Here is a 25,919-nt window from a genome sequence, read left to right as displayed (position 1 = left end):
CACCCAGGGGCTTGGATTTGGGCCACTGTCATTAAGTAGCACATAATCTTGTGGGTATTAAAATATGTAAGACAATTGATGAAACACACAGGATCTCTTTGGAAAGATCTCTTTGGATGTCCTCTTATCTCACATAGGAGTGAGGCTGCCCTGCCTCACTGCTGCTTTTCCCCTCTTTGGAGAACTGGAGGCACAAAGGTGGGCTTGAAAGATGGTGGAGGCCAGATGTCTGTCTCACATTTGAGGATGGGAAGCACTGTAGGAGGTGACCAAGGTCAGGGTAGCAGGATGATGCACTCTGAACCAAGTCATTTCTTGGGAAAATTTTGATACAGATACAGCACACAGTTTGATAGGTACTTCTGCTTGAATAGTTTGAGAGAGAGAGAGAGAGAGACTGATTGTGTGTGTGTAAAATTTCCCTTAAAATTTTTTTTGTAAAGAAAAAGAACATCTTATAATTCCTCTCATATGTAGTAGGTACCAAAAATGTTTTCTGCATCTAGATTCCAGGCAGTTAATCCTATTTTGAAACCTCATTTGAAGTTTCCATCATACCAAGTACATATTCATGTTTTGGGTAAAGACTCTAGGGCCAAAATCACTTCCAGTTTTCCAGCAGGTATCATATTGCTTGATTACTATTTGCTAGGCATGCTGAGATTCACAAGAAACATGGAAGGCTTTGCGCTTTCTGCAAAGGAATCTATAGTTTGGTGGGCAATGCAAAGGCATTTGAATAATAAGAGTATTTATTCATAACTAAGCACAGGTTTTTGTCCAGAGAAGGGAGAGAGTGGACCCCAGTGGAGCCCATGGAGGGAGGAGCATTTAAACTGGATTATCTCTTACAAAGTGCTTGTGTGCCATTCTTTTAACACAGTGTTTTCACTGCCATTAGTGCTTATTAAGCATTTGTTGAATTGACGTATTTGAGTAGACAAAAAGAAGAAGGGACTTTTAATTAATTTATTTATTTTGGCACCAGGAATTGAACCCAGGGGTGCCTGACTACTGAGCCACATTTGCAGCCCTTTTTGAAGTTTTCATTTTTTATTTATTTAGGTGCTGGGGATTGAACCCAGGGCCTTGTGCATGCAAGGCAAGCACTGTACCAACTGAGCTATCTCCCCAGCCCTTTGATTTTTTTTTTTTTTTTTTTTTTTTTTTTTTTTTGTGAGACAGGGTCTCACTAAGTTGCTTAGGGCCTCAGCCTCCTGAGTCACTGGAATTATAGGCACGTGCCACTGCACCTGGTGAAGAAGTGACATTCTAGTTTGGGTGAGTGAGAACAGCAATAATAAGAACCTAGCGGGCTGGGGATGTGGCTCAAGCGGTAGCACGCTCGCCTGGCATGCGTGCGGCCTGGGTTCGATCCTCAGCACCACATACCAACAAAGATGTTGTGTCTGTCGAGAACTAAAAAATAAATATTAAAAATTCTCTCTCTCTCTCTCTCTCTCTCTCTCTCTCTCTCTCTCTCTCTCCCCCTCTCTCCCCCCCCCTCCCTCCCTCTCCTCTCTCTTAAAAAAAAAAAAAAAAGAAAAAAGAAAGAACCTAGAGACTGAAATTAGGATGGGGCACTGCAGCAGATTCACTACAAGGTTGAAGAGGTGGTGGGGAACCTAGTGATGGAAGCTGTTACCTACCAACCAATAATTTAGACCCACTAGAGTCCCTGCAGGTCTTTAAACAAAAGGACACATTAATATACTGGATGCCCCAAATTGGGATATTGGGGGAGGTGAATGGAGAGACATCGAGGCTGGAGAGGAGACGAGTGCAATTGTTGGCATGGAATGTTGTGGTCCTGCAGTTGGCAAAGTCACGCCCTGTCCCACCACCTTGTCAGAAAGGAACACTGTGAACAAGACCAAAAAAAACAATGAATCCAGAGGATGTGGTAACTTGTAAAAGTAATGGAAAGGGTGTGGGAACAGGGACAGAGAGTAAGGCAGGCATTCTTTCAGCAGAAGTCTGTTGCATCTCATAGTATTAGGGACACAGGAAGCTGAGAGAGGACACACTAAATTGGGTGTGAGGGTTGTGAGATATTATGGCAGGGTGCATGGGCCCCCATTCTATCATAGATTCTGATGGGGAGTGATGAGGTCAGGATCTATGGAATATCTCTGTGGGCCTGAAAATGACCAAGGTGGCAGGCATGGGGCCCTTAAGGCTGTTAGGTGGGTAGAACATTTATGGAGATTCCAGGAGAGCGTCCTTTGTAAGAACTCGGCAATTGAGGGGAAACTTTTGAGAGAAAGGGTGTAGGAGGACCACACGGGTGATCTCTGGGTATCTACAGCAAGTGAGCACTGGACGACTACTCTGTTCATTGGTGAAGAAAGGGTAATAACCGGCAGCCCAGTGAGTATGGAAGATAAGGGAAGCCTTGCGGGCCTTGGGCACTGCTGCAGCGGCTCAGCCCAAGGGCATTTGTGAAGGTCTAGCAGTGAGAGGACACGAGAACACTGAATAGCTACATGTGTTGTGCCAGGCACAGCCTTTTGATAATTGGCATGGCTTTTCTTATTAGACCTGGACTTGAATCCTGGCCCTAGCGATGACAAGCTGTGGGTTTGGACAGAATATTCAATTTAAGCTGCAGTTTCTTTATCAATAGAATGGGTCCAGTGACTTCTCTTTTGTACTGGGATAACACATCTGTTGCCACCAGGACTATCCATCATTCTACACTGAGGCTTGAGCGTGGGGAACTTGAGAAGCACTGAATATCTCTGTTTTCTGGGTTCATGACCAGGCTGCTTTGAAGAAGATGTGGTCTAGGACCCCTTGGTGTCCATGTTGAGATTGTTTTGTCCTTGGGATTAGGGAAGATATTACTCTGAATACAAAGTGTGGGTTCAAGTCTGAACTAAGGGAAAATGTCAGGTCAAAGGGAAATTTGAGAATCATCAATAGACTGTACTGAGTATTTAAAATAATCCTTTGGGCTGGGGATGTGGCTCAAGTGGTAGTGCGCTTGCCTGGCATGCATGCGGCCCGGGTTCAATCCTCAGCACCACATACAAACAAAGATGTTGTGCCCGCCGAAAACTAAAAAATAAAGATTAAAAAATTAAAAAAAAAAATGATCCTGTTTGCTATGTTTAAAATTCTAATGGGTTATATTAATTAGGTTTTTGTTGCTGTGACCAAAATACCTGACCAGGACAAATTGGAGGAAAAGTTTAATTTGACTTATGGTTTCAGTCTGTGGATGGTCAGCTCCATTGCTGTGGGCCCAAGGTGAGGCAGAGCATCATGGGGAAGAAGCATGACAGAGTGAAGCAGCTTAGGATGTGGTGGCTGGAAAGCAGAGAGAAGAGGGAAGGGGCTGCAGGGAAGATGCACCCTTCCAGGGCATGCCACCAGTGACTCACTGCCTGTAGCCACGCCCCACCTACCTACAAGTACCACCCAGTTAGTCCATTCAAAGTAGGAGGAGCTGATTAGGTTACTTATAGCCATTTTACCTTGGAATACTCCTGTGTTAACAAGGAACTTTGGGGGACACCTCATGTCCAAACCATCATAACACTGGTTTATTTATTTATTTTTTGTGATGCTGGTAATGAATTTAGGGCCTTGCATATACTAGGCAAGTGCTCTACCACTGAACTACAACCCCCCAGCCCTCTAATTCATTTGAATTATTAACTAGCTGCCCTGCAATTACACTAATAAGTACAAAGTGTGTTTGAAGTGAAGAAAAAAGTCAGGAGCAACAGTCTCCTCCTGTACCAGTTCTGGTGCTGCTTATTGAAAAAGTGGGGCTTCATGCAGGTCCCCATAGTGTATAAATATTTAGAACCAAAATCAAACAATATATCTTAAAGCAGTATCAATAGTAACCTCCAGAGAGAAATGTGTTTTCGACAGGAGATGATGGGAATCTGTCACAAACAGGATTATATGGGAGAGCTGTAGCAGGCTTTCATTCAGTGGGTTGCCACTCTGGTAAACAAGTAGGCATCGTGAACACACCCTTTGGAAGGGCTTATATTTCTTCCACTTGACCTCTGGGCTCTCTTTCTCCACCCTATCCCTCTTTAACACAGGTCCTCACTTAGGACACATCTGTATTTTCTTCAGCTGCTCTATGCCTTCAGAGGGCCATGGATGTATTCCTTTTCCTCAGCACCTGGCTGCTGGGCTTACACTTGTGTGTGTCTGTTGGTGGGGGGACTGGAGATTGCTTGCTTGCAGATCTACTTGTACTTTGGTCCCCTAAGAACCAATACGTCATTAACATAAATTCTGTGCAGAAAAGGGGCAGAGCAGAAGGAGCCATTTTCGCAGTGGGAATCATTTTAATACCTACAGTGTTTTCTAAACAGTTATGTAAGAGGACTGAGTGCATGTCGCTCTCCAGAGGTCCCGGTGAGTTTCTGACTGTGATATACTAGTTAAAATTCACCAGAGGGAGTTAATTCTGAAAGCTCTCAGCCAGGGGTTAATGCAGAGGCATCTCTTAGCTGTTTTTATAGTCTCGCCTGCTCTCTTCTGCTCTCTTCCCACTGCAGTCAGGGTTGGGATCCCACACCTCAAATGACACCAGAATGAGCCATGCTGGGAGTTTTAGGATGGACAAGGGGCATAGGCACATTTACCCATTGGAGGGATTACTCTTGGCCTCGCATTTCTTCCGTCTGCTGTCCAATTTGTAATTCAGAATAATTTTCCTGAGTTACCCAGAGCACTTATTTTATGTCTAATTTAAAAGATAAATTGAAATGAGAATAAATTATTATGACAGTCTAACCTTTATTTATCCATTTATGAGAAACAATGTATTGAAATACAAACACCAGTCACCCAATCACACCCCTAATCTGTACCTTTGAGTCCATTCCTAGGCACCACCCTAGTCCCTATTTGTTTACACATGTCACCTCTGATCCTTCCACCCTGGGCCAAGGATTTTGTGACCTGTGGCCAGTTTTCCCAAATGTAAGATGGAGATATCAGTAGTTCCTGCTCATAAAGTGGTGGTGATGGTAGACAGGGAGTTGCAGGTAAAGCCTGACACTGTTGTGTTGAGCCACTTTTACTGCTGTATGGGGCAGCTCTTCCTTAACTTTTTCATATCATGACACATTAAAAATGGACAGTAGTCTAGGCCCACCTGCTCCCCAGGGCAGAGAGAAGAATTAGCAGCTGCTGGGCCAGTGAGGCTCATGGCCACAGGCACAGCTCAGGGTGGGGTGGGGGAGTGCAGCAGCACCGGGAGCCTCTGAACTTAGCAGCTATAAGAGATAATATTCCTGCATTTTGACCAAATGACTTTTATTCCCGTCATGTATTTCTCATTTCAAAAGTGGTTATGTCTAAACAGCCATGTCAGAATTTCCTTTATGAAACAGAGGACGGACTAGATTCCATAAATTCTGAGTTTAAACCTCATGTACTTTCCACTCTACCAAAAAAATTAAGGATTAGAGCTTTCCAGATACATTATATTAAAATCCTAGAGTAACAGGGTTCAGATACTTGCTGTTTTTTTTTTTTTCCCCCCACAAGCCGGGAGTTAAATTTTCTCTACTGAAAACTGATGGGTAGATAACTTCAGATGGTGACAGTTTTCAGCTCAGTAGTGGAATACTGTATCAGTTTTTCTGAGACTTGGAGCACAGTCATAAACTAAGTTGTAACATAAAGAACGTCACCTTGCTATAAATAAATACATATATCTGTTTGAATCTTACCTGGCTATGGGGATAAGAAATAGAAAAGGACTTGCACTGTGTCCACATTTCAGATTGGTTGGACATGAAGCATGTCACAAAAACAGGGGCCAGCTTTCCAGGCCCTCTGCTTGTGGTCTGAGAGCTGTAGACTGCAGAGCATGAAGCAGGGCTTCTTAGCCCGGCAGGTGACCAAGCTGGTTGGCTTGCCCCCTTTCCATGCTCACATTCTTTTTTCTCTTTTACTCATGGCATCCTGGCCTTCTAATATCTATATACACAGTTAGGGCAAGGGAAGCTAATAGACATAGAAATAATGCATGAGGCCTTCAATTTCAGTGTTGGAAATACTGAGTGCCAGCCGACTACTTAAGAAAACTGTTAAGAAACACACTGGTCTTCCATTTAGAAGCATGTAGTACCTGCCTGTTCATAAGCTGATGGTATAAACTAAGAGTTTTGAAAACAGCAAGGTCTTCATTTGAAGTGAGGAATGCACAGAGGGAAGGAGACTGCTGTGATAGAAGCCTGTTTCAGATGTTGGTCTGCTCCAATCACTGACGCTCTGAGGGCTTGTCTTTGTTTCGATTTTAAAGGCAGCTACTGTGCATTTCTGGTAAACCACAAGGTAAAGGCTGGTCTCTGAGAAGCAGATGTTTTGCAGGTTTTGAGGCCTTGTGGCTTTCCATAGACAAGTAACAGTACCAGCCACATGAAGCTTTCACTCCCCCCCACCCCCCTCCCTGTGCTCTGGGGCCTGGGGGGGGGGGTTGTGCATTTGGTAGCATAGTCGTTCATACATATGGACAGCTGTGGCAGGACTGTGCTTACCACTAGATGTCAAATGTAAAATTTCTGAAAGTATCCTTTTAGACGCCTATGAGACAGTTGAGTGCTCCCAAGGGGCTTGGGTCACAGATTTGGTCATAGACATACTAGCTCATATCCTAGATGATGTTTAGAGCCTTGGGAACAGTGGAAATCTTATTGAGGAAGTCTAACCCAAAGCTTTGGGGAGACTCAAACATTGAGAGTTTGAGTAGAGAACTAAGGCAGGTGATATGAGGAAAATCAGGACCGTTTGATGCCAGGGAATCAAGAGATCACTCTGTTATCATGATTCAGATTGGATCCTTCAGCTTTTACTAGTGCAGTTTTACTCTGACTACCCTAGACCAGGCCCTCTTCATCTCATTGTTGATTTCACTATGTTTCAGAAATTCACTGAACACCAGCTGCCTGGTGCCAAGGGAGGCAAAGTGGCATAAGATATAATTCCTGCCTTTGCAGATTTTATGGACTCTGAGTAAATGAAATCTTATGCAAATAAATAAAAGGGAGGGCTTACGGTGTTCATTTTAGAGTGTGAAGGATTTGAGCTTAGTTTGAGATGAACTTTGAAGGTACCTGCGTTGTAGTCAGTTGACATTATTGGGTGGACATCTGCCTGGAAAGGCAGGCAGGAACAGTGTCCTGGAGGGGCTGGAATTCAGGGCTTCAGGAATGTAAACACTATCCTACAGAGAGGTCAAAGTGCTATTCTTAGGTAGGAGCTGTGATAAGATAGTGTGGTACTGTTGTTTTGCAAAGTTCCTGGGCAGAGAATTGTAACTGAATAGGGGAGATGGGCTAGGCATGGCACTAGGAAATGGGGATCAAGGCCTGGCCAGGGAATAGCACTAGGATGGACAGAACAGTGGGGCTTTGTGCAGCCTTTCTTAGGAAGAATACCAAGCCGTTGGTTGAGTTGATGTTGGAACCCTGGAAAGTGTGTCATTTCAGATAATGGTGCCATGACAGGAAATTGTCACCACAATTGTCTGCATTTTACAGAGTGTGGCATGACACATATGGATTTAGGAAGGTGAGTTTGAATTCTGGCTTTACCTCTGAGAAATTAGGTAACCTTGATCTGGTTACTTAACTATTTTATGCCTCACCTTCCTTGTCTATAAAATGAGGTTGATAATAGAACCCCCTTTTTAAATTGGGAGGATTTTGAATTAATACATGAGGCTCGGTGGTATAGAAGGTGCTGAATGACTAGTTGAGTGGAATGATGTTCAGAGAATTACATCATTAATAAATGGAAGAAACAAGATTTTAACTCCGATTTGTCCACTTCTCCAACATTACCATGATGTTTCAGAATCAGTGTTTCTCACATTTCACTTTCCTTGTCTTGGCCTCTCCTGATGAACCTGTTATATGTCCCTTGGCATCAAGCCCACATTTGATTGCGTGGTTCTGGCATTCTATCACCTGATTCGTGCCAGATCATCCACCATGGCTGGGCTCAATGGCACATGCCTGTAATCCTAGCCACTGGGGAGACTGAAACAGAAGGATTGTGAGGCGCTAAGCAACTCAGTGAGACCCTGACTCTAAATAAAATACAAAATAGGGCTGTGGGTGTGGCTCAGTGGTTGAGTGCCTCTGAGTTCAAACCCGAGTACAAAAGAAAAAAAAAAGCTTACCCACCTCAACTCCATGTAGACTCTGACTCCATAACTCACCTCGATTTGCCACTTCTGTCCTTCAAGGAGGGACCCTCTAGATGCTGTCTCTCATCAGGGATCTAGCCTATGTCTCCGTGTTTCGTTGAAGGCATTTGGGCCACCACAGGCCACTTCAGGCCCCCTCCCCTTGCTACTCTGATCAGCTGCTCATTATTTTATGCTTGTTGGCCTGGATAAACTTCACATATTACAGGAACTCCTAAAAAGGAATCCATTTAATAAAGGTCCATGGTATTTTTATTATTTTTAAACCCACCCCCATGCTAGGTGCTCAACAATTTTTTTTTTTTATTGTTTGTTTGTTATTTTTATTTTTTAGCTTTAGGTGGACACAATATCTTTATTTTTATGTGGTGCTGAGGATTGAACCCAGTGCCTCACGCATGCCAGGCGAGCGTGCTACCACTTGAGCCATATCCCCAGCCCTGTTGTTTGTTTGTTTGTTTTTAAAGAGAGTGAGGGAGAGAGAGAGAGAATTTTTTTTAATATTTATTTTTTTTTTTTAGATTTCAGCAGATACAACATCTCTGTTTGTATGTGGTACTGAGGATCGAACCCGGGCCACACGCATGCCAGGCGAGCGCTCTACCACTTGAGCCACATCCCCAGCCCTGTTGTTTGTTTTTTAAAAAAATATTTTTATTTTTAAATTGTAGTTGGACACAATATCTTTATTTATTAATTTTTATGTGTGCCTAGGATTGTACCCAGGGCCTCGCATGTGCTAAGTGAGTGCTCTACCACTGAGCCACAATCCCTGCCCTTTAAATTGTTTTTTTAACCTTTGTTTTGTTTTTATGTGGTCCTAAGGATCAAACCAAGTACCTCACACTCTACACTGAGCTACAACCTCAGCCCCAATAAATTCTTAAAGAATGGATGAAGAAGCAGGAATTGTGATGACAGTAGTTCAAGTCCTCATCTCACACCTGGATTTATATCACTAGTCTCTTAATCTAGACTGCTCCTAATCCAGATTTAGGACATTGCCACTGGAGCGCTTCTTATCCATTCTCTTCAGGGAAAGCTTGTGCTTCAACGTTTCTGACAGTTAGGACCACAACTCTAAATGGCTGCCTGCATCCTGATCCTCCCTGCCTTTCGGTCTTATCTGCGGGCTCTCTGTTCTGCACTCCTCGTCCTTGCAGTTCCTAGAGTGTTCTGTGTGCCCTTCCTGGCTGATTAAGAGCCCTGCTGGAGCCCACCTGGCAAGCTCAAGCTCTTCCTTGTCACTTCCTCTAAAACATCGGCAAGCAGAATAAGGTGCTGCCTCCTTCTCGCAGCTCCACCCACCACCCTATTGTTCCTGGGCTGCTTTCCTTGTAGGCCCAAATCTGGAGGCTTCTTGAGGGCAGGGCCATCTTTTCCTTGCCTCATCTCCTTGGAGATGCTGTATGCACAAGGCCGGGAATGCCTGTTGATCATATGAATAATACTTCCATCTAGTCCTCTTAAGAGGACAGCGTGCGTCTTTCTGGTTCCTTGACAGATATTTCCTTCGAACTATATGAACTTTATTGAAAATTGACAATGATGAGTCATATCTTGGCAAAGAAAACTCAAAGCCTCGGGTACTGGAGTAGGGGGTTGCTAATGGGTCTTACAGGTGAAATCTAGCTCTTCCCTGAATCTGCCCGGCAGGTCTCAAACACCGGGAGTGGGAGGGCCTCTTTCCTCGGTGGACAGGTGATTTATTGGCTGGGAAGCTTCCGTGGTGATTTAGTTGTGGAAGGGCGCCTTTCGAAGTGTAGGCCAATGCCTGGCCCCGGCGGGGAGCGGCCGCCCACAACCGCCGGCCGGAAGGGGATGCGGGGGTCGTGGAGGCCGGCCCGCGCCTGGCAGCCAAGGCTCTGTGGGCGTGCGGCCCGGGCGCTGTCGACCCAGTGCTCCCCGAGCGTGGGCTGGAGACCCAGCGGCCTGGGAAGGGTCCTAGCCCCACGGGCGCCGGGTCCCCGTGCTCTCCGCGGTCGGAGGAAGTTTCTGTGCTTTGCTGCCTTGGCGTTCTGCTGCTCGGAAGGAGGACACTGAGATACCGCGCGCCGCCAGGAGGCTCTGGCTGCCCAGCGGGGGTCGGGCGGGGGGCGGGGCCGGGGCCAGAGCGCGGGGCCCGGCGGGCGGCTCGGCGATCCAGGCCGCCTTTTGCAGCCGCCCGCGGCCGCGCCGGGCTCTGCGCGCCGCGCTCCAGCCTCCTCCCCCGGTGGTGGTGGCGGCGGCGGCAGCGGCCCCAGCCCCGCGCCCCCCGCGCCCCGCGCCGCGCGGCCCCGCCGCGGTCACACGCCGAGCAGCCCGCGGCCGCCTCCGCCCTGCGCTTTGTGGAGCCGCGCCGAGTGACAGGCAGCGGCCCCTCGCCGCCCCCGGCCCGTGCGCTTACCTGTGGCTGCCGGGGTCGGCCGCGCGGGACCGGCCCGGAGCCCTGAGGTGGGGGCCGGGGCGGGAGGGACAGCTCGGGAGGAATGGGACAAAGTGAAAGTCTCCCTGCCGGGTTCAGGGACGGGTCTGAGACTGCTGCGAAAATGGAGGGGGGCGGTGAGGGGCGTCTGGAGGAAGGAAGGGGTGCTGCGATTCTTTATTTGGAGTGGCTTTTAATGTCGGAGATGGCGGGGCAGGCCTCCTGGGCTTCGGGCTCCCAGCCGGCTTCCGCGATGTCGGTGCCTTCCTGGTGAATTCCTGGATTAAGGAACCGGGCCTTTCAACCACCTAGGGTGCCCTTCTGGAAGAGTCACCAGGTTTGGTTCCGTTTCCCTTCTGCCCAACACTTCTAGGAAGCTTCGTTCTCGAGCAGAAAGCAGTTGTGGTGTTTTATTGAAACGTGGGCATATTTGTTGTTTAGACCTTCGTGGGCCAGACTACGTCTGGTAGCATGGGGGACAATCTTAGCTATATAGAGAGTATGTCTTTCTCTTAAATGTGCTGCCCGGGTTGGGGTTTCGATGGGGGCTGCCCGAAGCCCGCGCTCGCGGGTGGGTCCCAGCTGTGTTGCCGAAATATTCTTCCAGCCTAGTCAATATTCCCTAGCTGAGACTTTTTTGTGGTGGTTATTCTGCTGATTGCAGATATCTTTGCTTTGCTGACATCCTGTTTTGGGCTTTTTTTTTTTCTTTCTTTCTTTCTTTTTTTTTTTTTTTTTTTGATTTTTACATCCCATTTATTTCTTTTTATCACAGAAGCGCTTCGTTAAGGGACTCAGGCAGTACGGCAAGAACTTCTTCAGAATTAGAAAGGAGCTGCTTCCCAATAAGGAAACAGTGAGTACAATCGGACTTTATGTAACTTGATTTTTTTCCCTCTTTGCTCCTGCTGCTTCTCTGCATTTGATCTTAGGAAATGGTTTCCTTTAACCCTGTACGGTGCTCAGACTCAGGCTGGCATCTAGAATTGTATTGGTCCCACTTCCTTTTAATTTTAGCTTGTGAATTTAGATGGTAAGGTGACATATTTATGCTCATCACCCTCAAGAACTGTGTTGTAACTGCAGCAACAGAAAAGCCTTTGGGAGCAGAGGGTGAATTGGAGGAGGGATTGTGGCATGTTACCACGCCTAATGTTAACCACAGTGGCTGGGATAGGAAATGCCATTTATCACTAGTTTGGATTTGGTAATTGGCAAAGTTCATCAACCAAGCCAGACAAGAGAATTAAGGGGTTTGTGATTCCCTGTAATTTGAATTCTGTTAGGATCCCCCCCTTCTTATAAAGTTGCTCTTTTGAAGAGTAGTTTTTAACTCTTAATATTCTTAGCCCTAAAAGTATGCACTTTTCATTGGACTAATGCAAAGGGTTTTTATAAGTTTTTAAGCGGAGCTTTTTAAAAAATTCCTTTGGTATTTCACAAAGCTGGGGATCATATCTGACAATACTCCTGATAAGCTTGGGGTAGGAGATTTTGCTAAGGAAACTTCAGAATGAAATTGTACGAAGGTAATGCTGGAAGGAATTCAGTTTCATTAGCCTGTAATTGCAACCCTCCTGAATATAAGTGGTGTTGAGAAGGGAGAGTGGACTTCTGGCTAGGTCAGAGAATAGGGTCCATTGAGGAAGGAACAGGACCAGCCACTTTCCCATTTCCTATTCCTTCCCAATTGGACCCAATAACTGGAAGTATTCTTCAGGACTTTTTTTGGGATTGGGGGTAGAGTTGGACAGAGGGGAGTTGATATTTAATCTGCATATACACTGGGCTGTTTTTTAATAAGTGGAAGATAGAGGAAGAATATCCATTATAAAGTGGGTAGTAGAATTTTTGTTGGTCTGCTTTTGTTGTCTATTGGTATCCTTTAGCAATTTCTCTTACTCAATTTTGTTTCTTCTTTCTTTCTGTTTCCTTTTTTTTTTTTTTTTTTATAAGAACTCTTTCTGGATACTTCACTATACAGTACCTTGATGACCTCATGATGATGCATAATGGGAAAGAAAGGTTCTGAGATTTTAAGTATAGCCTACTACAATTGATGGCTATATCAATTAGATTAAGCTTTTATTTATATTTTTGTGCGTCTACATATGCTGGGATGGGTCATTGAGAGTGGTTGGGAAAGAGAAAACCATTTGTAAGTATTAAAATAAAATGTATTATGGAACCAATCTCTGTAATCAACTTATTTTTTCTTTTTCCAAAACAGGTTGGAAAGAGTTAATTACTGTGAGACAGTGAAATAAAGTTTTCTGGGGATTTTAGTTGTTTGTGCTTCATACATACTTTCAAATTTTAAAATGGCTTGAGTTAAGTGTAGGAGTTTTGGTTTGGCTGAGTGAAAAGGAATACATGCGAGTAAATTTGTCCAGAAGTTGTGAACAGCCAGCTTGTCCCCTCTCAAGTCAAGTTTTATATATCCCTATGCTCTGCTTAAAGTTGTAAACCATGAAGAATTTCATACAAGAAATTTCTTGAAAATCGTTTTTATCTTTCTGGTTTAAAAAGTACTTAGAGTGGCACAATTAAACATTAAATCAAAAGTCTACCGTCTATCATTAAGAAACACCAGACAGGCTGGGGTTGTGGCTCACCGGGTAGAGCACTTACCTAACACACGTGAGGCCCTGGATTCAATCCTCAGCACCACATAAAAAGAAATAAATAAGTAAAATAAAGGTACTGTGTCCAATTACAACTAAAAAATAAAATGTTAAAAAAAAAAACCCGGATAGTTTTATCTAGCATTTTATCTCTGTGGTGGAAACAGACCTGACTAACCTTTAACCTAGGTAAGGCTCTTCTGATCTGTTTTTCTAATTAGAAATTATAAAGTTAACTTCTTAGTCTGTCTTCTCACTCTTGGGTGTCCCTTTTCATTGATGACACCCGACTCAGCAAACAGCTTTTTCTTGTTCTAGCTGCTCTTGGTACACCAGCCTTGTGAGCTGCCTCTCTGGTTGTCTTTCCTGAGACCTTTCCCCATTACTCACTGGTGGTGACCGATCCCTTCCCTTCTGGCCCCTTCCTCTTACTCAGGGGGCATCATCAGTGGAGTAAATGGGAGAGTGGTTTGCAGAAATGGAAGGTTTACTGTGGCTGATGTGCTAGGCATTCAGTGTCCTGCTCTCTTTGGACTACAAGGGAGGAGTTTGGTATTAGGGGGAAGTCTGTAAGTATAGTTAGTAATCAGCTGGGAGAGGCACTCATCTTCTATTTCCTTACTTATCAGTGTAGCCAGGCTAATCATTCACAGCCCTCAGGGAGGGGAGGTCAAAGGTGGTTTTCATTTTTGCTTTAGAAGATGAGAAAAATCAGAAGATACCAGTGTTCTTGGTTCAAAATTTCCTTTGTAGAATTTTTATGGTCTTGCTCTTTTTTATAGTAAATCCCTTTAATCTAGGTACTTCCCACATTCACCTCTGTCTACCAGAATTATTAACTCATTTCTTTGCTATTCTCAAGTGACTTGAAACTTCAGAAGGGCATCAGCATCCAAAAGAACATGCCTGTTCTGGCATGGAGCAGGGCCAGCAGCCCTGTGTGCTATTCTTGGCCTTACCAGAAAATAGAGTACTTGATGATCTCTTTGAACTGTGCAGTCTGCTTGGAGCAGAGAAGTGGGAAGTTCAGGTCACATCCCGACAAGGACTGGGAAATTATTTTATCTGAAATTGTAGTTCTGTACATGAGAATTTTATAGGTGCTACCATCTTTATCAAAATGTTTGCACACCTTTAGCGTTTGCTGTGCCTGAGAACAAAGTGATGGTTCTTGCCTCCTCTGCCAGTGACTTCTTGTGAGCCTCAGCAAGATTATTCAACCTCTCTGTCCTTGAATTTTTGTATGTATAAAATGAAGTGATAATTCTTACTCCTTAGAATTGTCTGGAGAATTTAAGTGAGGTAATGTCTGTAAAAAACTTATAAGAACAATTGAAAGCAATTGTTCTTCCATGTTGGGTCTGAATAAGAAAAGCAGCTACTTGTTTTCGTTAATCTGTTCTGCCAAACCCTTTCAATTGAAAAGCTGGGAGGAATGGAGAGGGCCCTCCTTAGTTTAGGAACATTCCTCCTCACCCTTGAAGCTGGGTTGAAGGGACTGGGTTTCTGCCAGTTCATCTTATACAGTTAGGTCAGAGGAGGGATCCTGGTGGGCAAGGCCATAAACAGTTTCCTAGCTCTTTTGGTTTCTGGTGTTTATTATACAGATACTATATCTGACTTTTCTCCGAATGTTGCTATGCCCTGAAGTGGGAATAGTGGCCACAGTTGCGGAAAACCAACTGTTTGTGGAGGTTTAGTTGGATGGGTATTGCATGTTAACCTCATGGTACCCAAGGGAATGCTGCAGTTGAGGTCTTTTAGTATCATGGTTATACAGATACCCTGTAGTTTATTCTACCCACGCTGTTTCTTCTTCTCTATGGCCATTTGTTTCCCTTTCATATGCTTATAAAATGTTTAATTAGTAGCAGAATGTGGTAAGGAGCCAGGTGAACATCTCAGGTCCACCTTGGTAGCATAATTCTCCCTCAAGGCACCTTTTGCCCTAAACCACATCTCAGTTTTGAGTGTGAGTATATTTGTTTAAATCACAGTGAGTATTCTCTCACTGGCCTTCTAAGATGACCCTGGGGAATCAGGCTCCTGGATTCTGCTTTGAGCACTGCTGCTTTTTTGTTGAGTAGATGAGTTACATGGCCTTTGATGTTAAGATAAAACCTGAAAACATAGGAGGTTTGATAGGGTCAGATCTTAAACCTAGGGGGTAATATTATGAATAATAAAAAATCATGGATGATCCAAAAATAGACACACACATATGTACTATTTTTTTTTCTTTTAGCATTTATTGCCATTTTCTGCAAAACCATCAGTATTTCTCAGGCCTTCTCTTACTCTTGAGAACGGGTCTCTCTTTATCTGGCACCTAGGTTGGATGATGACCTTTGTCTACAGCGCTGTGTGCAGTTTTCAGCGTTGGGGTGTAGATGGGAGCACCTATCTTCAGTGCTGTTATTCTTGTCTCAGATGCAGTGAACACCAATGCAGTGAACAGTTTGATCTGCCCACTTGGCAGGGGAGAGGTGCCCTAAACTGCTAGCTTCCTGAGGGGAAGAAAGGCTTGAAGTGTGCGTCTTGGCTCTCCTCTTTATTTCTGAGCACTTAGCCCAGTAGCGATTAAGTTTAGGTTTTGTAAGCTCAGTTGATGACAGTTGATATTTACTAGAAATTAATTTTCATTCACTTTCTATTTTCAGAACTAAACATTTTATATCATTTGTTTATTTCTAAAGTTTAGGATAAGTGCTTTAATGGGTGGAATGTCCCCCTGCCCTGCAGGGAGCTGGCATTGCAGGAGGAAGGTGGACCTCTTACATGTCTTGCAGTGCTTGGAAGAATGTCAGGGCCTTGGTGGGTTCCTGAAGGGCTAGTTTCAGAACAAGATGTTGAAAGTGGACTTTGATGGTGGTGCTCATTTTTGATGGGCTTCTGTTTGGGAGGGTGAAGGAAAAGCGACTGTGCAGCCATAGGAAGTATCATGAGCAAGAGCACAGAGGCAGGAAGTTGTAAAACATGCCCAGCAGGGACAGCACATGTGCAGAGGAGATTATATAAACAGATTCAGGAGAACCTGGGCCAAAATTTTGGCTTGGAGGTAGAGTTTGGGGGACCTTGAACAATCTCCAAAGAGTGGAAGCAGGACCCATTTCTGAAGGCTTTTTGAGAAGAGAAGTGAGGGCAACACCACTGAGCTGTGGAGCCAGGGACAGGATGAGCAACATCTATGGATAAGGACGGAGGGGGGGGCTCAGTAATGATTCAGATTTAGAAGAAGGCGTAAAAATGGTGACTTGAAAATTGACTTCTGGGAATGGAAGTCTACTTTTTATCTTGATTTTTCCCTAATGAAAGCCCAGTGAAGGGACAGTTGGTTTTGATGTTTTTACTAACTTTGGGTCATGGGATGAAAAGTTTTACAGATTTAGATTTTGAATTTGAGAAATAACATGAAAACCAACCATCTTTCTCAGCCATATTTCTGTGAGTTGAATTCTATTAAATATGTGCATAACTACTGGATATTAATTATTCTTTTCTCCAGGCAAAAATGTCATTTACACAGAGCATATTTCCCCAACAAAGAATAAATACTGTTGAGAAAGGGCTTTAAGACCAAGTAATCAAGATTCTGTTAATCTTGAGAGGTTAAAAATGATTCTAGCATTCATTGTGAGTTTACAGCATAAAATTTATTTAATTTCAGATTATAACCTTAGATAAACAAGTTTCCAGCCTCATTAATGCTTAATCTAATGTTACATAACAAAGTATGGAAGAAGTTGACACTATTGAGAACTGGCACAAGTGTTACAGCTGCTTAACAGTGCTTTAGAAGATCTCTGGTTTTAAATCTCCTGCCTCTAGTACAACTGAAAATCCTAGCTGCCCCCAGTGAGGTACTCAGGGCTGTATTATCACCATCACCTGGGAGCTTGTGAAAATTGCAGACTCTCAGGCCCTTTGTCCATGGCCATTGAGCCAGAATCTGCATTTTAATAAGCTCCCCAGGTGATTCAAATCTACTGTAAAAGTAAGGGGGCAGCTGCTGTTTACAGTGTTGCAGACTTCCAGTATGCAGACTAATCCACTATGGCACATTCAATCTTTTAAGTTGTAAATTGTATCACTGTTAGGGGTTGGTTTTTTGATTTTTTTTTTTCAAATTATTACAAAGTATCTCAAATATATCTGGGCTTATTTCCATTCTCCGTAATAGAATTTCTTTAAGGCTTTTTTTCTTTTTCTCTTTGTGCTGCAAAGAATGGGCCTTGCATATGCAGGTGCTCTACCACTGAGCTACATTCCCAGCCCTAGAATTTAATGGAGTTATTTTCCCATCTCTACTCCATTTCCCCCTAGAAACACAGTTGAACTCCTGTCTTATTTCATATAAAAACCCTGGCACTTCTCAGTACTCTGTAGCATGAAGACAGCATGTTAGACCATGTCAGACCTTACTTCAGTTTCCAACAAAACTTTTTATTGGAAAGGATGATGTTCTCTTATTAATTAATAAGAAGCTTTCGTGTGCTTTAATTCTAAAGTATTTTAAGGTGTTGCTTTCTTTTGCTGCCACCCCTTCCATGTGAGAAGAAATGTAAGCACTTTGAGGGTTTAACAAGATGAGTAGAAGGAGAGACTTGTGTACCATACTGTCTCGTAATAACTGATTCTACCTAAATGTAAAGAGTTGGAATTTTCCACTAAAGGCAAACGTGATTACCAGTAGAAACAGGCACTGCATTTTGGCAGCAAGTACTGTGATCTTACAGAAATTGCAGTGCTGAGGGACACAGGCTTGAATCTATTAATTCTGATAGTCTAAGCTGTATGGATACTTTGGGTGGGGGGTCCAGTCTTAACTAAGGTGATCCAAGAGAGGTGACTTATATAAGTGAACCAATTAAATAGTTTGTATATGAGAAACTCCTGGTGCTGATGTTGGAAAGAAGAGGAGATACTAAAATGTTTTGTGGTTTTGTAAACCAAGGGCTTTGGATATTTGCTGTTTTCTGTGTCAGGGTTGTAGGCATGTATTGGCTTCATCCTACATATGAGGACTAGTGGAAATGGCATGTGGGCGTGTAATTACGTGAAATTTATTGCTTGTGGCAATTGCACCCATATGAAGAATGCCTTGGATTTTTAAGGTGCTGTTGAACAGCATGTGTACAAGGTTAATTGAAAAGCAAGGGGGAAAGAAATTTCTTGTTATTTGTTGTTGGTATTTCTTACTATTTGCCTGGATCTTGTTTACCTGGATGACTTTTAGGTGGATGTTTGTGGCTTTGTTGTGTGTGTGTGTGTGTGTGTGTGTGTGTGTGTGTGTGTGTTTTAAGCCTTATAAGAACTGTGAACACATATTGACTTTGAAAACTGAGTTTGCAAACTAAGTTTGAAAAAAAAAAATCTGTCTTAGAAAACTCTTTAATATTGAGTTTTAAAATATATTTGAAATGATTATCCCTGAATAATTGGTTCATTTTAATCTCATTTGAAGTTATGTCCTGGATAATACTTAGGAGACTGGAGTAAAAATTATTGTTTTGAGAAGTAAAGTAAAACTTGAACCTCAGTCTGAAAACATCCCCTCCACCTCAAATTAAACATTTTCCCATTGTATACAGTTTGAAAACTATTAATTGAAAAGCAAGGGGGAAAGAAATCTCTTGAAACACCAGAAATCCTTTAAGCTAAGTTTTGTTTTTTGTGGTTGTTTTAAGATGTTCGTTTTCCTTTTGTGTTTGTGTGGGGGAGGGGCAGTGCTGGGGAGGTAACCTAGGGCCTTGTGCATGCCAGACAAGAGCCCTACCACTGAGCTACATCCCCACCCCACTCCACCCCCACCCCCAAGTAAGTTTTACTACTAACAGCCCTTGTTATTTTCTTTTTCCCACTTTGGAAATTTGAATCTTTGTTTTGTGCAACTGTCTTTAAATCATCTTCTGAATCCTCTCAATTGTGGCATCCTGATGCCCAGCATCTAACTATTGAGGTGTTTGCACCATAACAGTAGGCAGAGTTGAGAGTTTGGGGGGAGCTTTTTGATAACCCCAGGCTTGTGCCAGTTAGGATAGGCATGAGTAAGAGAGTGCGGTCTCTCATGGAGCTCACAGCTAGGAAAGGGGCCAGCTGGGCTGGGTGCTTCTCTGGAAGGTTCTTAGTCACCTCATTTACAGAAGTCTTGCTGGGGCTGCACAGTTTTGAAAGTCTTATGCACCCTTATGCGGGCCACTTGGTTGTTTACACAGAGGGCCAGCTTATCTCTTCAATTTGTTCTGCCCTTTACCTATTAATTTTTATCTTGGACTTGACTCTGCTTCCTCTTGTCCCGTCATTTCTATTCACACAGATGCATATACGTAACTAAGTAGAGCACAAGGCTTTCTGGGTAGGAACTGCATTTTTATGCCTCTCTGTTACTTTTAGTGTTCTATAATAGGCCCTTACTTAATATTTGTTAAAAATGAACTATGTGTTGTGGAAAGAGAAAAAATGAAATATATGTGTATTCACACTTGATACTAATGGTTTAGGAGTACGTCATAACCACAGAGATATAATAATCAGTCCTAAGATAAAACTAACTCCTAGTGTTTAAGGAAATGATTTCCTCATCCTTGGCTCACTGTGTTGGTTTGCAGGGCTATATCATTGTTTTGTTTGTTTGTTTGTTTAGTTGTTGATGGGCCTTTATTAAACTTATTTACTTTTATTTGTTTATTTCTTTTTTGGTGGTGGTGCTGGGGATTGAACCCAGGACCTTGTGTATACAAGGCAAGCACTCGACCTGCTGAGCTATATCCCCAGCCCCTGAATTTATTTACTTATATGTGGTGCTGAAAATTGAACCCAGTGCCTCACACCTGCTAGGCAAGGGCTCTACCACTGAGCCACAACTCCAGGCCTGATATAATCATTTTTAAGACCAATGAAAGGACTTTGACTTTATGTAATAGACAGAAAATCCTTGTTAAACTCAAGTGTCCCAAGATGCCAAGACTAGAACTTGGGGTTTCACTCTGCCATGCTGGGCCTTCCTGTTCTGTGCCATACTGTGTCTCATAATAACTGATTCCACTTAAGGGTAAAGAGTTGAAATTGTCAGCTCTACTTCTGCATAGCGGTTCTGTGTTGTAGATTATTTAAAGATTAAAACCTGTTTATTTTTCTTAGCAGTTTTATTGAGCCGATCAAGAATAAAATATTGACTTTAATGGCTTGACATCAAAACAATAATTAGAGAAGAGAGAGAAGGGAAGGGGGAGAAGCTCAGGGTTGCCAGATCTCTGCAGCTTTGTAAGCTTCCTATGACTGTTTATGGATTTTTTTTTTCTTTCAGTCTGTTAGTGAGTCACCATCATATGCCATTTTATTATCTTGAGAACAGTCTCTGGAATGTTTTCTCCTGTGTCTTTTCTGTATGAGTGCAACATCATTGAGGGTGTTCTGAACAGTCTTAAGGTGAGGATTTTCTTAGTGAGGCTTTGGTTTTGCATGTACAGCCGCTGCCATGCCTCTTTGTCCTTGTATATGAGTTCGATTTATTTTTTAGTTTGGTGTGACTTTCATGTGTTTGATTATTTCAGCTGGCTGGAGCAAGATATATCCAGTGCCTTTGGGATTTGGTGATTATTGACCTAGGCACATCCCCTTGAAGATCAGAACTTGGTTCTCCTTCCCACAAATGCTGTTTTGGAAATGTTCTAATGAGACACATGGAACCAGGTCAGAGGTTTGCTGGCCTTAAGTTACCAAGGGAGGTGCTATGGTTTTAAAGAATCTGGTATTTATGGAGCAATGAGAAGATTGTGGCTGGTTTCACAAAACGAAGCAGAGAGTCAGTGAACTAACTGGGTGCTTTCTGCAGAATGTGGGGTTTAAATAACATCTTTAGTACACTTCTAAAAACTAAATACATCTAAATATATTAATTTGATGGCATAAAACAACAAAGATTTTGATTATATATCATGATTTTTGTAGATCAGGAATTTGGCCAGACTCATCTGGCCTCTGTTTTCATATTGCCAGATGGGTTGGTCTGAAGGTCCAAGATGGCTTCCCTCCCATCTGCCACTTGGTGGGCATGGGTGGGAAGCTGTACTCTTTCTGTGCTATTGACTAGAGTACCTACATTTTGCTTAACAAAACCCAAAGCTCTTATTTTATTTGGCCATGTAAACCTTCCAGATGACTCAGGAGAAAAGTTCATGTAACTCTCTGGACCATTTCTTGTCCACCAGATATCAGGCGGAGCGATACATCTAAAGGATGTAAAGCTGCTTTCTGTGCTCATTCTGTATTTGTATTAAGATTACATGTTCAGGGGGCTGGGGCTGTCGCCCAGTGGCAGGCACTTACCTAGCACATGTTGAGGCACTGTGTTTGATCCTTAGCGCCATATAAAAATAAAAACAAAATAAAGGCATTCTGTCAGTCTATGACCTTAAAAAAATAATAATAATTAAAAAAAAGAGAGATTACGAGTTTACAAATAGGGACATGGACCCATTTGTCCAGAGTATTTTTTTAGATTTAAATTCCACTGTACTATTTTCTTTTGTATAATACTGTGTTTTCTTTACTATTTACTCTGCTTTTAATATTTGGTAAGTCATGCTTATTTGTTATGAAAGTTTTCTAGAAATCAGTGAGCTAGAATGTTTGGATACTGTGAATGTGAGAAGCTTGTAGTTTGTTCTTTATATTGGTCAGTTATCAGACGCTGCCTGTGCTTGTGGAGCATGGTGAGAAGATAGAGGGATGGTTATGTTCCTTGAGGATCTCTGGCTGTTTAATTGCCACAGTGCAAGTTGGAGTGAAACCAAGTGCTGAACTCTGTGGTGTGGACATTAGGTGGTAATGGGAGGTTCAGGGAGTTGTGGCTTGAAATTTTTTGAAGGGCAAGTGTTTAAAATGTTGAAAACTTGTTTGAAGTCGAGTATGGTAGCATGTGCCTGTAATCCCAACAACTTGGGAGACTGAGGCTGGAGGATTGCAAATTTGAGGTCGTTCTCAACAATTTAACAACAAAACACTCAGCAACTTAGGGAGATCCTGCCTCAAAAAATAGAAAGGGCTGAGGAAGTACCTCAGTGGTAAAGTGCCCTAGGTTCATTCCCCAGTACCAAAAAAAAACTTGTTTGAATGCCTTGACAAAAATGTCCTCAAAGTATTGTTGCCTGCTTCCCAGTGCCTAATCCTCTATGGCATTCCTGTTTTTCCTGAACTCCTGGTAGTTTTGGTCAGTTTCATTCTTTGAAGCGTTTTCTTTTTAATAAGCTGAAATCCGAATTTACTTCATCTTCCATACAATGCCCCTGGACATAAGTTGCTCTACCTGTGGATCAGGGTGGTTGGCTCATCTCCCGCCCAGCTGGCTCTCTCTTGTCCACACATGCCTCAGGAACCTGCAACATCAGTCTAAGTGAGCCTAGGTCCTAGATTGAGACATTTATCATTTGTCCCTCTGTGAAATCTGACATCCACAGAAAGGAGAAAGTGGTAGAGAGGGCCCCAGCAGGGCCAGGGTCACGCCTGTCCCTTGCTTGGCCTTTTTCTTCACTAGATTGGCAGGCAGGAATTCAGTAGGAATTCAGCACCTGCTGTGCATCCGTGCATACTTCTAGGGTAACCTGAGTTTCAGCAGAGGTTTTGTTCTGTTGAGTTGAGCATATCTTTTTTTTTTTTCTTTTTAATTTTTTTTAGTTGTCAGTAGACCTTTATTTTATTTATTTATGTGGTGCTGAGAATTGAACCCAGTGCCTCACACATGCTCGGCGAGCGCTCTACTCATCTACCAAGATGAGTTGAGCACATCTTGAGAAAAGTTTCATGTTAGGATTTAATTAAAGTTGTGATTTGGCACAGTCGTGCATACCTAGACTGACCATTGACTTTGCCATTTTGACACCCAGAGCAGATCTGAGCAAAGGCTTGCAGTGCCCAGGCATGGTATACTCATGCCTGAAATAGTAGTCTCTTTCCTGCAGGTAGAGACCATTTGCTTCAGTCATGACCCCAGATGCACCGTAGGACCCTTGTCCCTGATGATGATATTGGCACTAGGTGGTTCCTCTGGTCCTGTGTGTTTTGGTAAACTACAGCCAGAGCAGAATACAGCAGCGATTCATATGTCTTCATCTCTTTGCTGCTTTTGTTTTAAAACAGCTGTTGAAAGTAAAAGCTTGAATGCCAGTGTTGTCTCTTCTGCCTTCTTCTGCACCTCCAACAAACTCTCTGGAGATGTTTGTCACTGACCAACCTAGAGCCCTGGATTTTAAGGTGGAAACACTGCTCTGGAGTGCGCAGTTTTCCACACTGGATTTTTCACTCTTTCCCTGAGCCTTTCTTCTTCCTGGATCCCCAAGCCTTTGAATCCCACTGAATCCTGGCAGAGGTGGGGCAGTTCCTCTCCTCCCTGCTGGCTCACCTGGCTGCTGTCACAAGCTGATCCAGTCTAAAGCAGTCTTGTGCAGGTGAGAAGATGCGCACAGTCCACCTTGGTAGTCACTGGCCCCTTCCTGCTCTCAGCCCTGCTCCCTCTGCTGGCTTTGAGATCACAGGTACTTGCTGAGGAAATGTGAGGCCCCTCTTCAAGAAGGCAAGATTCCTCTCCAGGTCTTCCCCTGTGTGCAGCACAAGGAAAAAAAGAGCATTTTCTGGCTATGGGAAAGCGATTTCCATTCTCAGACAAGAATGGCAAGGGACAAGTGTCATAGCTCTCCTGCCTCACATCCTACCTGCGAGACATCACAGGCATTTTAACTCATTGGGCACTGGGCACCCCCAAACAGAACATTTTTCTGGTTTTTTGTTCACTTACCCTTGTTTTCTTTCCTCACCCCTGCCTAGCTCCAGAACACCACCTCCCACCCACCCACCCCCACCCCACCCCACCCCCGCACTCACAGCAGGGGTCGTTTTTTATAGCAGACATAACCTTTACATCAAAAAGTATATTGCTTATAACAAGAATCTCTTTCCTGCTTTTATTTTGAAGCATCTTCCCTGTTGTTTAATGTGGGGGGTATTTGTGCTGAAAGCCTGTCCAAGTAGGCATTTGTGCATCCCAGAGGAACTTTTGATTTATTTCCTTAACTCTGCCCTCCTTTCTCTGTGGTTCAGAAACCTTTAATGGTTTGTGAAGCCAGACTTCAGTGCAGAACAGTAGTCGTTTTAAGAGCCCCTCCCACTGTATAGAAGGCGGCAGGTTTCCACATGCTGGGTTTTTGACTCCCTGAAAAGCTGACCTCTCACAAATTTTAGTTGTACAGCAGAGCATCCTGGGTTGGGGCCTTGATAATGCTTTTATGAAATATTTTTTCTTCCTCGTCTCCCTCTCTTTGAAAAGTTGTAATGAAAATTCTGGGCTCGCGGCCAGCCTGTGGGATGTGATACAGTAGAAATGTTTCTGTGCCCTTTGTTATCAGTGCTGGGCTTTGATTGGGTTTATTTCCCATACTTTTAATTTCTCTCCTCTTGTCCCCGTCTTCATGGCTAAGGAGGGCTAAGGAGGGCGGCGGAGCCAAGGTTAAACGTGTTGTTGCACAAGCTGCCACAGCCTGGCACAGTCACTGTGCCAGGCCTCTGCAGAGGGCAGCACGGGAGCCACATTCCCCGCATGTTTGCCCCTTCCTCCCAGGCTGCCTTTTAACTTTAATGCAGAGTGGGACAAGCTGTGTGAAGCTGTGTTGGTTTTCCAGTGCTTTTACTCAAGGTGTTCAGGAAACCATGGTATGGCTTGTCTGGAGATTTTGTTAGTCCAGTTAAAAATTATGGTAGATCTCTTTCTCTGGGGCTTCTGCCAGGTGAAGGGAGGAGGCCTGCAGCAGTCAGCAGGCAGTGGCTCTCCTTTGATCTTCCTGTGGTTCTCCATTTCAAAAGAAAGAAGTGGTTACAGCTTTAAAATGTTTTTTTTTTTTTTAATACTGCTTTGACCTCGTATTTATAGCTCTTTTCATCCTTGCAATTGAGAACACTTTGTAGACATCATTTCTCTGGTCCTCCTGACAGGCCAGTGAGGGGGCTGGCTGGCATTGTTGCACATGCACAGATGAAGAACCTGAGGCACCATGATACCAGAAGTGGCTCCTGCACAGGCCTGCCCTGGTCAGGGGGCTGCTTGGGGGTGAGGCAACGTTGAGTGTTTGCTCATTGCTTCTTGTGAGAGTAAAGTGAGCTTCTGTTCTCATGGAGGTCTTTATTCTCAGTGGGACTCCTTGAAGTCCCTTACACATACAGGTGTGTGTCCTGGCTGTTGAGAGCCAGCTCAGAAACTAGCAGAGGGAGCTGGGATTAGAACTTCCGTTTGATTGGTTTCCAAGAATCTGTTCAGTCTTTTTTTTTCTTGAGAAAAATATGGCCCTGCTTCCTTCTGGGTTAGGTTCTGGGAACCTGCCACAATTTGATCACACAAAAAGACAGAATTCTGTAACCACCAGCACAGCGTTGTCAGTTCTAGGTTTGGGGCTAAAATATGCAAATCATCAAACAGAAATTGGCCCCAGAAAGAAGAGCCTGTTGTGAAGTGGGTTTCCTGATGGCAGCTCTGCAGACAGCGTTCTCTGCAGCTCACCTGGGGTTTCATTAACTCCCCACTGACTTAACAGTTCTTTCCAGGGGCTCATATCTTGGGGTTTCAGATTTTATTTTTTAACTTGTTGTGAAAATGGAGGAGGCTCTTAGAACATCTGTGGCACGGTTCTGTTTAGCCATACTCCCACAGACT

The 25,919-nt window shown here is 43.6% G+C and overlaps 1 protein-coding gene across 2 annotated transcripts in view; it reads left to right on the top strand.

Annotated features, from left to right (window-relative positions):
* The window catches only part of Rere (arginine-glutamic acid dipeptide repeats), a 150,867-nt gene that overhangs the window by 76,832 nt on the left and 48,116 nt on the right, over window positions 1-25,919 (top strand). The window contains exons 1-2 of one of the 2 annotated variants that reach the window (XM_026397971.2): window positions 10,543-10,627; window positions 11,374-11,454. Coding sequence is in view for 1 of the 2 variants with exons in the window: in XM_026397970.2 (XP_026253755.2) it covers window positions 11,374-11,454 (81 nt within the window). In the remaining variant the exon portion in view is untranslated. Of the gene's footprint in view, window positions 1-10,542; window positions 10,628-11,373; window positions 11,455-25,919 lie in introns of those variants that run through there. The other variant, XM_026397970.2, reaches the window with a different exon arrangement.

The sequence above is a fragment of the Urocitellus parryii genome, chromosome 11 (genome assembly GCF_045843805.1).
Source record: "Urocitellus parryii isolate mUroPar1 chromosome 11, mUroPar1.hap1, whole genome shotgun sequence".
In the NCBI taxonomy this organism is placed as follows: Eukaryota; Metazoa; Chordata; class Mammalia; order Rodentia; family Sciuridae; genus Urocitellus; species Urocitellus parryii.
The sequence above is the reverse complement of the archived record's forward strand: the minus strand, read 5'-3'. Positions and strand labels throughout refer to the sequence as shown.